Consider the following 12,851-nt stretch of genomic DNA (forward strand, 5'->3'; position numbering starts at 1 on the left):
ACGGACACACACACACAAAAAGATGGCGGAGGGCGCGAGTCTTGCCGGTTCCTGCTTGACTTTGCTTTTGTATTGCTATTTTTGCATTAATTATTACTTTGTTTGCTCAGAATGTTCGTGCAAAAATGTCCTACAACTGACAAACACTTCTGGATCATGAATGGGAAGCTACACACATCTCTCGGCCTCCCAGATCTGGAATACTACATTCGTTACTTTGTTCCCGGCACAGCGGGCTTACCTGTTGCTCCTGGCCGAGATGACCAAAGGCAACGCTGGCAATGAATAACAAGAAAGAAAGGAAGACTCCAAGCCAGGCTGAAAAGACGGGCTACACGGCCTCCTCTTCCTAGTATCTTGATGGCTAATGTCCAATCGCCGGAAAATACATTTGTGAATTCAGAGCAAAGCTTCAATCGCAGAGGGACATCAGGGAATGCTGTGTCTTTGTTTTTACAGAGACATGGCTTACGGACAATTAACTCGACTCTGCTATTCAACCATATGCCTTTTCTATTTTCCGTATGGATCGAACGGCGGCTTCTGTTGAAAGTAGGGGGGAGGTGTATGCTTCCTCGTCAACAATTCCTTGTGTACCAAAGTTGAAAACATCCCGAGCTCCTGTTCACCCGACCTGGAGTTTCTGAAGCTAAAATGCTGACCCCACTATATGCCAAGGGAATTCACGTGTTATTATCACAGCTGTGTACATACAGTACAACCACAAGCAAACATCAAGGCGGCACTCATCGAACTGTTAAAGAACATTAGCCAGCAAGAAACCTCTCACCCGGAAGCAGTCTTTACAGGAGATTTTAACCAAGCAAGATTAAAACAAATTCTTCCAAAGTATCACCAACATGTATCCTGCCCCATGTATCCTGCCCGCTCTGTGGTGGACCATGTGTACACAAACATCCGTTAAGCTCTGAGAGCCTGTACTGCAACATTCAATGTCAGCCTTGGAGACAACAGGCGGTGAGGATTGGCAACAACCTGTTGTCTAACCTAAAATAACCTACGATTACTTCAACAATAAACAGTCACTGTGACTCTTAACACAGGGGCCCCCCAGGGGTGTGTCCTCAGCCCTCTGCTGTACTCCCTGTTCACCCACGACTGCGTGGCTTTGCTCAACACCAACTCCATCATCAAGTTTGCTGTCAACACCACAGTTGTAGGCTTGATAACCAACAAGGACGAGTCAGCCTATAGGGAGGAGGTAAGTGAACTGGCATTGTGGTGCCAGGACAACAACCTTTCCCTCAACATCAGCAAAACAAAGGAGTTGATTGTTGATTTCAGGAAGCAGAGGAGGGAACACCCCCCGATCCACATCAACGGGACGCAGTAGAAAGAGTCAGCAGTTTTAAGTTCTTCAGCGTCCACATCCCAGAGGACTTGACATGGACGAACAATACCACCAATCTTGTAAAGAGGGCGCAATAGTGCCTCTACATCCTAAGGCGGCTGAAGAAATTTGGCATGCCACCCTGGGTCCTCTCCAAATACTACCGCTGCATCATCGAGAGCACCTGAACGGTTGCATCACGGCCTGGTATGGGAATTGCTCCGCCCACGACCACAAGGCCCTTCAGCGGCCAGTGAAGACGGCCCAGTACATCACTGGGACCGTGTTTCCATCCGTCCAGGACGTCTACTTGAAACGGTGCCTGAGGAAGTCCCGCAGCATCATCAAGGACCCCACACGAGCTGTTCACTCCCTTACCGTCGGGTAGACGGTATCGGAGCATGAGGTCTGATACCAACAGGCTCAGAGACAGTCAACAAGCCATCAGACTTTGGAACACTTGAACTGGACTGACCACCTGCACTGACTCTCCGCACCTTAGCACACACCCACGCACCCACTCATGCTACACACACCTCACAACTGCTGCTACCAGACCCTTCCATGATACATGCTACAATGTTTATTCTATTGAGTCATTTACTTTGTTTGTATTCTTGTCTTTTATTATTAGGTGTGCTTGCAAAGCACAACTCTAGATTCAATGATCTCCCAATGCATTTCAATGGCAAAAAAAAGGCCCATAGACTTCAATCTTGTCTCCCGAGTGGCGCAGTGGTCTAAGGCTGTCCCACTAGAGATCCTGGTTCGAATCCAGGCTCTGTCGTAGCCGACTGGAAGACCCATGGGGCGGCGCACAATTGGCCCAGCGTCATCCAGGGTATGGGAGGGAATGGCAGGCAGGCTCAGTTGGTAGAGCATGGTGTTTGCAACGCCAGGGTTGTGGGTTCGATTCCCACAGGGGGCCAGTTTGACATTTTTTAAAAATAATAATGTATGCACTCACTAACTGTAAGTCGCTCTGGATAAGAGCGTCTGCTAAATGACTAAAATGTAAAATGTAATTATAAAAATAGAAAAATCACCAAACCAACTTTGAGATGTTCAGACTGGCCCAACTTAGATTGCTTGTCAAAATATATTTTATACTTTTGGAACTATAACCATTTTAAATGTGCATAAATTAACATGGGTTTTAATGAGAAACATAGGAATACAGTGGTTGATATTCAAAATGGTACTGCTCCTTAGTTAATTAAGCTACAAGACCAACTTTAAAACGTTCAGGCTATGCTAACTTCAAATTCTCTGAAACCTTTAGTTTAGTGGCGCAGCAGTCTATGGCACTATATCATCCACAGCCTGGGGTTCGATATCCCCCCTCCCCCCCAAAAACAATTTTAATGAGCATAAAATAACATTTTTCATTTAGCAGACACTCTTATCCAGAGCGACTTACAGTTAGTGAGTGCATACATTATTATCTTTCATACCCCCCGTGGGAATCAAACCACAACCCTGGCGTTGCAAACGCCATGCTCTACCAGCTGAGCTACATCCCTGCCGGCCATTCCCTCCCCTACCCTGGACGACGCTGGGCCAATTGTGCGCCGCCGCACGGGTCTCCCAGTCTGGGCCTGGATTCGAACCAGGATCTCTAGTGGCACAGCTAGCACAGTGATGCAGTTCATTAGACCACTGCGCCACTCGGGAGGCCTTCCCAACACTAACTGAACCATTCAAGCTAGAGACACCAATTCAACTTTCACATGTTTAGGCTATCTTAACTTCTAATTTTTAAACATTTATCAATTATAACTATATAAATGTGCATAAATTAGCATAAATTAACTCACCATCAGTAACCCTTGAACTGTTCAAACTAGAACAGTTTCACATTTTCAATCTATCCTAACTTCAAATTCTTTTTTATCTTATGTACATACATTTGCATAAAGTAACTCACCAACAGTAACTCTTGAACTGTTCAAGCTAGAGACACCAACTATTACATGTTCAGGCTATCCAATCCAATCAATCAATCAGCCAATCAATCAATTTTTACATCTACCTACTTTGTCAACTAATTTAAAACCAGTCACTACCATTACTACTGCAGGCACTACCACTACAATAACTTATTTTCAAAACCCTAAATACTTTAAAACAAACTAGCAAGCATACCACATTTTCTTCAGGAAATGTACTTTTATAGTTTCTTATTGTTGTTGCATTGTCGAGAAGGAACGTGCAAGTAAGAATTTTGTTGGACGTGTATCCTGTACATACAACTAATAAATTTGAAACACACACAAACTTACCCGTTTGATATACTGCACCACCTCATTGACAAACGACCTGTTGATTTCCAGCTTCTCTCTGTAAACATCGAGAGATGTCAGCACTAACCTCACTTTAACATTCCTCAAATCTAACCTAGGATTACTTTAACAATCAACAATCCTAACATTCCTGGTTCCAATCTAGCTCAAAGGACCATATATAAAAGTCAGTAGGTCTGCCTGATGACCTATGACACTTACTAGCATTAAGTCTTTCTGTCAAAATAACTGAATCGTTTGATTATAATGCATGTGCATAGATCAGTCAGTGAAGCATGAACCTTCATCGCCATCTGGTGGCCTTGTGCATATACAGATAAACACACGTATCAGGAAGCCTCCTCCCCAACCCCATGTACTTACTCCTCTGTCACGTTCTTGTTGTTGGCCTTTGCTTCATTAATCTTCTCCTGTCTTTTCTTGTCCATCTTCTTCTTAAGATCTTTCTTTTCCCTTTGGAGAAGGAAAGTGAAACAATTGCCCCATGAACTACTTGCATGTGTGCGTATGTGTGTGTGTGTGCATGTGTGTGTGCGTATGTGTGTGTGTGGGCGGCAGGTAGCCTAGTGGTTAAGAGCGTTGGTTCGAGTCCCTGAGCCGACTAGGTGAAAAATCTGTCGATGTGCCCTTGAGCAAGGCACTTAACCCTAATTGCTCCTGTAAGTCGCTCTGCTAAATGACTAAAAGTGTGTGTGTGTGTGTGTGTGTGTGTGTGTGTGTGTGTGTGTGTGTGTGTGTGTGTGTGTGTGTGTGTGCGTTTTCTTACTTGTCACAGATGTCTCTGATCTTCTTCAACTGGGCACTCTGACATTCCTCTGCTATGGTTGTCAACTTCTCCACAAGCTAGAGATAGATCGAGAACAACACCACTGCTTATCCTACAGTTTGTCTGCCTCATAAGATATGATCCCTAACTCATGGTTTCTGTTTAACTCAGGCATGATCTGCTCACTTTGGAGAATATAATTGGTCCAGTCAGTTTTATTCTCTTCTGCATGGATAAATCCTGACACCTCATCCACACAAACTGTACACAGAACAGTGACTACACTCAGCATTTTCATCTCCCATAGCAGTAGAGGAGCACTGGGACATCTTTCCACTGATCTAAGGTCAGCACAGCAGAGTGAGTAATGAAGCCCAGAGGGAGCCGAGTCATTAAACACAAGCCAAGACTTAGCATTATCCTGAGTTGAGTGTTACTGCACTTGGTGCTGATTCAACGCAAATAAAATATGCATGCTGAATGAGTTTATGTGTGTGTCCTCTAGTATCACTCTGCTTGAGGACAGGGATTAGGTGTGTATACCATTTTGATGTGTTCTTTTTTCTGGTACTTCTCGCTGTAATACTGCTCCTGTCTCAGTGTGAGTAGCTGTTGTTGCTGCTTCTCCTTCAGCTCAGACAGTCTCTGACTGGACTCCTGGTCCAACACACACAGTTCCTGCTCTAGGGACGACAGATACTGCTCCGACCTGCTACACACACACACACACACAAATACAGTACACACACATGGAGGTAGATAAGTGCTAACAAACACAAACACAAATGCATGCTCAGTGCACACACACGCACACACATACACACTGTTATCTGTGGAAGGCTCTAACCACTGAGCACCCACATGGAAGAGAGAAAACGTGAATGGAGCGAGAGAGCGAGAGAGAGAGACATAGAGAGAGACACATAGTGAGAGAAATAGAGGGATACAGGAAGAAGGGCAGGGAGGAGTAGGAGGAGAAGAGGAGGGCTACCTACCTTTTCTTACCGTCTCGTTTGTGGCTCTTCTGCAGCGCGGAGCGCCTGCGCTGGTGCTGGTTCTGCAGCTCTGCAGCCCTGGCCGTGTGCTCCTTGATCAGCTCGCTGGTCTTACGGTGGTGTTTCCTTACCAACTCCTTCATCTCCTTATACTGCCTCCTCTGCTCCCTCACAACGCCCTTCTGCTGCTTCAACTCCTCCAGTGTCTGGGCCTCCATCTCTGGAGGAAGGTGGGAGGATAGAGGGATGGAGGAAAGGAAAAGAGAGAAGGAGGGAGGGAGGAGGGGTGGGGGGAGAGAGGACATGAGTGTTTGATCAATTGCTTTCTACCTGTATTTGTTTTGCTCCTTCACAGATAGTGTGCACCATTCCTTCATGTTTCAGATTGGTGATGTCATGCAATCTGTTTACATGTATAGATCGAGGGCAGCAGGCAGGTAGAGTAGTGGTTAGCGAGGTGAGCCAGCAACCGGAGGATTGCCAGTTTGAATCCTGGGTCTGATGGGCAAAAAAAAATCTGCCTGCCGTTGTGCCCTTGAGCAAGGCACTTAACCCCCCACAACAACTGCTCCATGGGTGGCCCCCAGCTCCAACCTGTAAGTGTGTCTTTCGGGGGTTTGGGATGAAGCGGAGGACACATTTCAGGTGGACCTTGTGTACAATTGATGAATAAAGTCATCTTTATATGAGCATACGTTACGGTGTGCAGTCTTACCTGTAAGAACACTCTGGATGACATCCTCAGTCTTGACTGCTGGTTTCACTGAACCTGATACACATTATATACACTTGTTAGTGAGGGGTTTGCCAGATCAAGTCGGTTGCAAATTTACTGGTTGCCAGATTTGACCTGTACCTGTGGGCTGTGGCTGGTGGCTAACCAGGCTGGGGGGTTTGGGGGAGATGATGGGGGCGTGGTTGACCCCGTTCTCTGCGGGCAGGGTCACCCGGGGGTCAGGCTCCATGGGGTCATCACCACCCGCATCCACCTGCCAATCAAACACATTGACAACGATACTGATACACTGCATTTATGAGGCACTTTTCACTGGGTCTCAAAGCATTTTACCAGGTCCACACTACTTTTCACATTTAGCACATCATCTGGATAGAGTGTAGGCGTCTTTCCAATGCATGACACACAAGGGACATTACAGCCCAACACATACATGGTAATTCTGAGAATGTTTTTGCGGCCTATGCATTGAGATGTAAATAAGCAGAGTAGAACCATACAATTCCATTACTCCATTACAAACATAAGCTACTGTACGGCAAATATACAACAGCGCAATCAATACACCACACACCCAGAGCCTACCTGCAGCCTGTTGGAAACCTTGTAGACATAGCTTTGGTACCCCACTCTCAGCATGGCTCAGACCAAAGTCTCTAACGTTTCACTAACATTTAGCAAATGTTCTCCTTACGTCGTCTCAATGTTCTCTCTAGGTTCACTCCAACCCTGACTTGTTGTAGTACTTGGCATGTATTTGTTTCAAATGTTATTCAGCTAAACCACCTGTTGTTACTGAGTCCTCTCTCTTTGAGTCTGTTCTGGACAGGAGAGGACAGTCTGTTCTCCTCTGCTCTCCTCTACTTTCTCATCTTTCTTCCTCTCCCTCTGACACTCCAGTGGAAAGCCCACTATATCACTAGGCGACCGTTGTCATGGTGCCAGCATGTACAAGCTCTCTATTGGCTGTCCCTGTGGGTAATCAGTTCAGCTGGCCAATCAGGCGAGACAGCTCCCTTAGGACCCACCTCCACCACTCCGAACTGCCTTACGACCCCTCAGAGCTCACCCCCCTTACACCCACAACCTCCCCTCCTACACCTCCTCATCCCTTATCTCATAACCCTCACCCTTCATCTCTGTCTCCCCCTGCCCCATGACTCCCTCCCTCCCTCCCTCCTAGCCCTCAACCCTCAGTTCCTAAGCCCTGGTAAAAAGCTCTAACCCAATCATCTCTTCACAAAGAGACAGGCCTACTGCCTGGGGAGATGCTCATTGATCTGTTACTTATCGATTCGTGTGGGGATGACACACACCTCTTTGCTGTCCTCCTCCTCTGCTCCCTCCTCCAAAGTGAGAGCTGCCAGTTGATTGGCTCTCTGCTCCATCAGGTTGACGTAACGGATGGGATTGGACAACGCCTCGATGACGTCTGAGGAAGAGAACAAGGGGGGTGGGGACGACGACAGCGGAAGCATAAACATAGTTAGAACTCTATGGTTAGTCCTATACCCGTATTATGTAAGGTATGTCAGCCATTGTACCTGCGAATGTATCAGGGACATAGTCCTTGACCTCTACATAGACAAACAGAGCAGGGAGGGTCAGAGCCTGGTTCTTCTCATTCCTCAGACCAATGTAGTGGTAACCTGGAACACACACACACACACACACACACACACACACACACACACACACACACACACATGCACAGGGGTGAGCGATCAGAAGTTAAAGGACTGTTACACTGTATCACTCAAGCAGAACAATGGACCAGAATGGTAGTCAGTCAGACTAACAGGCTATAGGCCTCACCTGGGCGGATGGCATTCACAGGAATGATGCGATGGCCAATGAACTTCCCTCCATCCTCAAACACAGAAATCCTCATCGAGGCCAGAGTGGGAAGAACCACCTGAGGAACATCAAACACACACAAACAAACACCCATGTAAGGACACATTAACCTGGGAGTTCTTGGTTTTAAAGAACTACAAATCCCATAATAATTTGCTCTATGATGTTTTAAACAGTGATTTACACACATAATTCAATAGAACATTATATCTCTATGGGTTTCTCAAAGCTTCCTCCTCACAGACAGGGTTGACAACATTACCCTGGATGATCTTAAAGGGGTCATCTGACGATCAAATCAAATCAAAGTTTATTTGGCACGTTTATTTGGCACAGGATGCTTGCTTGCAAGCTCTTCCTCAACAATGGAGTAATACTAAGTCATATAAAACAAATACACATGAGAATTCTCACTATATATATACAAGGTCAATACCAGTAACAATCAATGTCAAGGATACTGGTGACAGTTGAGGTAAGGCAAAAAAGGTTTGTAGCAATCACAATTTATATTATATATATATTTACCTTAAAGAACTACAAATCCCAGAACAGTCTGCCCTATATTATGCTTTACCTTCTTGAGAGTGAAGGCCTCCTCCTCCCAGACAGGGTTGACAGCGTTGCCCTGAGACGTCTTGGTCTTAAAACCTTTCCTTCTGGTGTCCACCGGCAGACCAAACATATCTATCTCCACATACGTCCCCACCTTCTTATCAGTCAGGAACTGGCCTGAGATGATCTGGAGACAGATTGACGAGGATAATAAATACACATGAGAGTTGTAATGTCCGTGCACGCATACACATACATTCACACGCGCACACACACTAGCACGCACGTACGCGCACACACAGATAAGCACCTTCACAGACAACGTGTTGGCTACGATGCCATCCACAGTGCTCTCAGCAAAGGGATCAAAGTGTTTGTCCGGTCGTCTCATGAACTCTGGTTTCAGCCTGTAGCCACACTTCCCATTGTACTCATACATGCCCAGGTTCAACATCATGGACAGGTCTGAAGGAGAGAGAGAGAGAAGGAGAAAGAGGGAGGGAGAGAGAGAGAGAGAAGGGGATAAAGAGAGTGAAAGAGAGAGAGTTACAAAAATACAAAGCTCAAACAGTACTTCCCCAATTCACTACGATTACTATTAACCTCTAACCCCAACCGTAACAAACCGATGATCTACTGATGTAGCCCTTACCAATAGTAGTGTCAGGTCTTACCTATGGTCTAGTGCGAACGGAATCAGTTCTTACCTATGGTCTAGTGCAGGGTTCTTCAATTCCGGTCCTGGAGGGCCGAAACACTTCTGTTTTTTATTTCTACCTGGTAGTTAATTGCACTCACCTGGTGTCCCAGGTCTGAATTAGCCCCTGATTAGAAGGAGAGGATGAAAAACAGAGGTGTTTCGGCCCTCCAGGACCGGAATTGAAGAACCCTGGTCTAGTGCGAACCGAATCAGGTCTTACCTATGGTCTAGTGTGAACCGAATCAGGTCTTACCTATGGTCTAGTGCGAACGGAATCAGTTCTTACCTATGGTCTAGTGCGAACGGAATCAGGTCTTACCTATGGTCTAGTGCAAACCGAATCAGGTCTTACCTATGGTCTAGTGCGAACCGAATCAGGTCTTACCTATGGTCTAGTGCGAACGGAATCAGGTCTTACCTATGGTCTAGTGCGAACCGAATCAGGTCTTACCTATGGTCTGGTGCGAACCGAATCAGGTCTTACCTATGGTCTAGTGCGAACCGAATCAGGTCTTACCTATGGTCTGGAAGTTGAGGGCCACCAGTTGACAGCCAGCATTCCAGAAGAGCTGAGGGTTGTAGTTGGAGGAGTCTACTCTGGTGCCTTTAGGGTAGATACGACTCAGCTGCAGCTTGTTATACCTGGACACACTCCGTTAAGGAGAGGACATCTGGAGAGTGGTTTGACCTTCTGCACTGAGATATCTAGTACTTAGATGGATAGGGGAGACCGGGGAACAAAGTAACACAGGGTCAGTTGTAACAGCTTAATAACTCAAATTAGAAACCACATAGAAAGCTGATATTCAATGTGCTAATGCTTGGTTAGTATTACTACAAGCCTAAGAAGTTTTGTTTAAATCTATCAATTACTTTTAGTTTTATTGACAAAAACTGTTTGTTGAAAAAATATTATTAATCTAACTATAATAATATTTTCATAATAAGCAAAAGCCTAAAAGTGTTACTTTGATCCCCGGTCTCCCCTACCCTTACTTAACCAGGGAAGGTGATTTACAAGTTTACGTTGCTTTTGATGTACTTCTTCACTGAAGAAAGTTTCAACAAAGGAAAATATTTGAACAGACATTTTAAGTCAATAATCCACACAGATTGGGAAGGATACTCGACAAACTCCACAGGTGACTTGGTGAGCTGCTCCAAGGCTTTGGTCTCCACAAACGATGACATCTGATAGCTCCGATTGATCTCTGGAAATTGATTGATTGGTAATTTCATTTTGAAAATGGCATAACTTATGGAATTGATTATTATTGCATTTTTTTTATATGCAGCTACATTTGAAAGAGTAAATCTGTAACGGAACAACTAACTTCAGATAGTGTGCCAAAAAAATGTGGTTCACAACCACGTGGAATATTAAAACGAGTGTGTATAGTGTTGTTCTTCTGAACAGGTGTGATCTAAACAGGTGTTGAGTTGGGATCTGGAGTGATGGTCTTACTTTTGGAGGCCTCGAAGGAGTTGAATTTGACTGGCTGGACATAACTGACCAGGTTGGACATCTCCTCTGTGGCAAATGCCTCGCTGCCCGCTGTACCCTGGAGGAGGAACACACAACACACAGTTAGAGAGAGAACAGCCTCCTGTCTTCTCCTCTCCTTTCCTGTCCTTGTTTGACTATTGAGACATAGCCCAAGAGTAAAGTCCTGTGTAGCTCAGTTGGTAGAGCATGGCGCTTCGAACGCCAGGGTTGTGGGTTTGATTCCCACGGGGGGACCAGTATGAAAAGAAAAAAAAATTATGCACTCACAAACTGTAAGTCGCTCTGGATAAGAGCGTCTGCTAAATGACTATAATATAATATAAAGTGTATTTCTGTGAATCTCCACTAGGGGCAGCCTCAGCACACATAAACAGGAGACACCTGAGGCTGTGGGAGAAAGAATGAAGACGTACTGTAGGCTACTTACCTCATCCATGGACCCCTTTTTACAGTCATCATCATCATCATCATCATCGTCGCTCTCTGCCTCAACTTCACCTGAAAGACAAGGGCAGGTTTAAGTTAGCTTCTCAGGTTACATCCTAGTGTTTTCTGAAGGCTTCATGGTCAGAAAGCAACCCCCCGGGTTTGGAGTTCTGAAGGGGGTGAATGAAGGTGTAAGCAATATGGGGACAGATCCACCTAACCTTTTAGTGGGTTTAGGTCAGCTTGCACCATGGGGAGGGAAAGGAAAAGGGGGGAGGGAGCTAGGGATAGGGTTGCAAAATTCCGGAAATGTTCAATAAATTCCCTGGTTTTCCTGAAATCCCGGTTGGAGTTCTCCCAGAATCACTAGGTCAGCGTTTCCCAAACTTGGCCTTGGGACCCCAAGGGATGCACGTTTTGTTTTTTGCCCTAACACTACACAGCTGATTCAAATGATCAAAGCTTGATGATTTGTTGATTATTTGAATCAGCTATGTCGTACTACAGCAAAAAACAAACGTGCACCCCTTTGGTCCTGAGGACCGTGTTTGGGAAACCCTGGAGTAGGTTATATAGAACTAGGGCTACTAGGGGTTGTTTTGGGACCAGGTAAAGGACGGGTATCTGATGGTGTGACCATGGGTATGACTCACCAATGGACTTCCTGCCCTGTGGTCGGAGGCTGAGCTCAGCGACCTCTAGAGGCTGGGAGGACTCGGTCATCTCCTGGTTGGTCGACCCTGGTGGACAACAAATAATGAGTAACCAATATGTGATATATGCAGTGCAGGCTGGTGTCACTTGAAATCGGAGGATGGGCTCATTGTAATGCCTTGATTGTAATGAATGGAACAGCATCAAACACATGGAAACTATTTCCATTCCAGCCATTACATTGAGGCCGTCCCAAAGATTTCTCCCTCCACCAGCCTCCACTGGATATACAGGTAACTGCCAAAATAAAGGAAACACTTGAGTAAAAAGCAGGTGCTTTCACACAGGTCTGGTTCCTGAGTTAATTAAGCAGTTAACATCCCATATTATTATTATTATTATTATTATTATTATTATTATTATTATCATGCTTAGGGTCATGTGTAAAAAAATACAGTTGCCCATTGTTTTGGCTACCATGGCTAGAAGAAGAGGGGTCTCAAAGAAGCATAGGGGGTTTAAAGGGTGTGTGTGTGAGTGTGTGTCTCAGTAACCAGATCTCAACCCAATTGAACACTTATGGGAGATTCTGAAGCCGTGCCTGAGACAGTGTTTTCCCCCACCATCAACAAAACACCAAATCATGAAATTTCATGTGAAAGAATGGTGTCGCATCCCTCCAATAGAGTGCCAGACATTGGTAGAATCTATGCCAAGGTGCATTGAAGCTGTTCTGGCTCGTGGTGGCCCAACACCCTATTGAGACACTTTATGTTGGTGTTTCCTTTATCTTGGCAGTTACCTGCCATCCAGGACCTCTATACCAGGCGGTGTCAGAGGAAGGACCTAAAAATGGTCAGAGTCTAGCCACCCAAGTCATAGACTGTGCTCTCTGCTACCGCACGGCAATGGGTACCGATGCACCAAGTCTGGAACCAACAGGACCCTGAACAGCTTCTACCCCCAAGCCAAAAGACTGCTAAATAGTTAGTCTGGGTAGC

At 45.5% G+C, this 12,851-nt stretch overlaps 1 protein-coding gene across 1 annotated transcript in view; it reads right to left on the reverse strand.

The window, feature by feature from the left end:
- Positions 1–12,851, reverse strand: part of LOC311108562 (1-phosphatidylinositol 4,5-bisphosphate phosphodiesterase beta-1-like) — a gene marked incomplete at both ends in the record, with an annotated part of 191,922 nt that overhangs the window by 19,035 nt on the left and 160,036 nt on the right. Inside the window, 17 exons of the mRNA XM_084151217.1 lie at positions 3,634–3,691; positions 4,018–4,107; positions 4,421–4,497; positions 4,964–5,132; positions 5,416–5,635; positions 6,131–6,184; positions 6,272–6,404; positions 7,468–7,583; positions 7,696–7,800; positions 7,967–8,066; positions 8,586–8,750; positions 8,874–9,028; positions 9,781–9,905; positions 10,390–10,474; positions 10,729–10,825; positions 11,198–11,268; positions 11,850–11,936. Coding sequence (XP_084007343.1) covers positions 3,634–3,691; positions 4,018–4,107; positions 4,421–4,497; positions 4,964–5,132; positions 5,416–5,635; positions 6,131–6,184; positions 6,272–6,404; positions 7,468–7,583; positions 7,696–7,800; positions 7,967–8,066; positions 8,586–8,750; positions 8,874–9,028; positions 9,781–9,905; positions 10,390–10,474; positions 10,729–10,825; positions 11,198–11,268; positions 11,850–11,936 — 1,907 coding nt within the window. The remainder of the gene's footprint in view (positions 1–3,633; positions 3,692–4,017; positions 4,108–4,420; positions 4,498–4,963; positions 5,133–5,415; positions 5,636–6,130; positions 6,185–6,271; positions 6,405–7,467; positions 7,584–7,695; positions 7,801–7,966; positions 8,067–8,585; positions 8,751–8,873; positions 9,029–9,780; positions 9,906–10,389; positions 10,475–10,728; positions 10,826–11,197; positions 11,269–11,849; positions 11,937–12,851) is intronic.

This window comes from Coregonus lavaretus (assembly GCF_964263955.1).
Source record: "Coregonus lavaretus genome assembly, chromosome: 33".
Lineage (NCBI taxonomy): Eukaryota > Metazoa > Chordata > Actinopteri > Salmoniformes > Salmonidae > Coregonus > Coregonus lavaretus.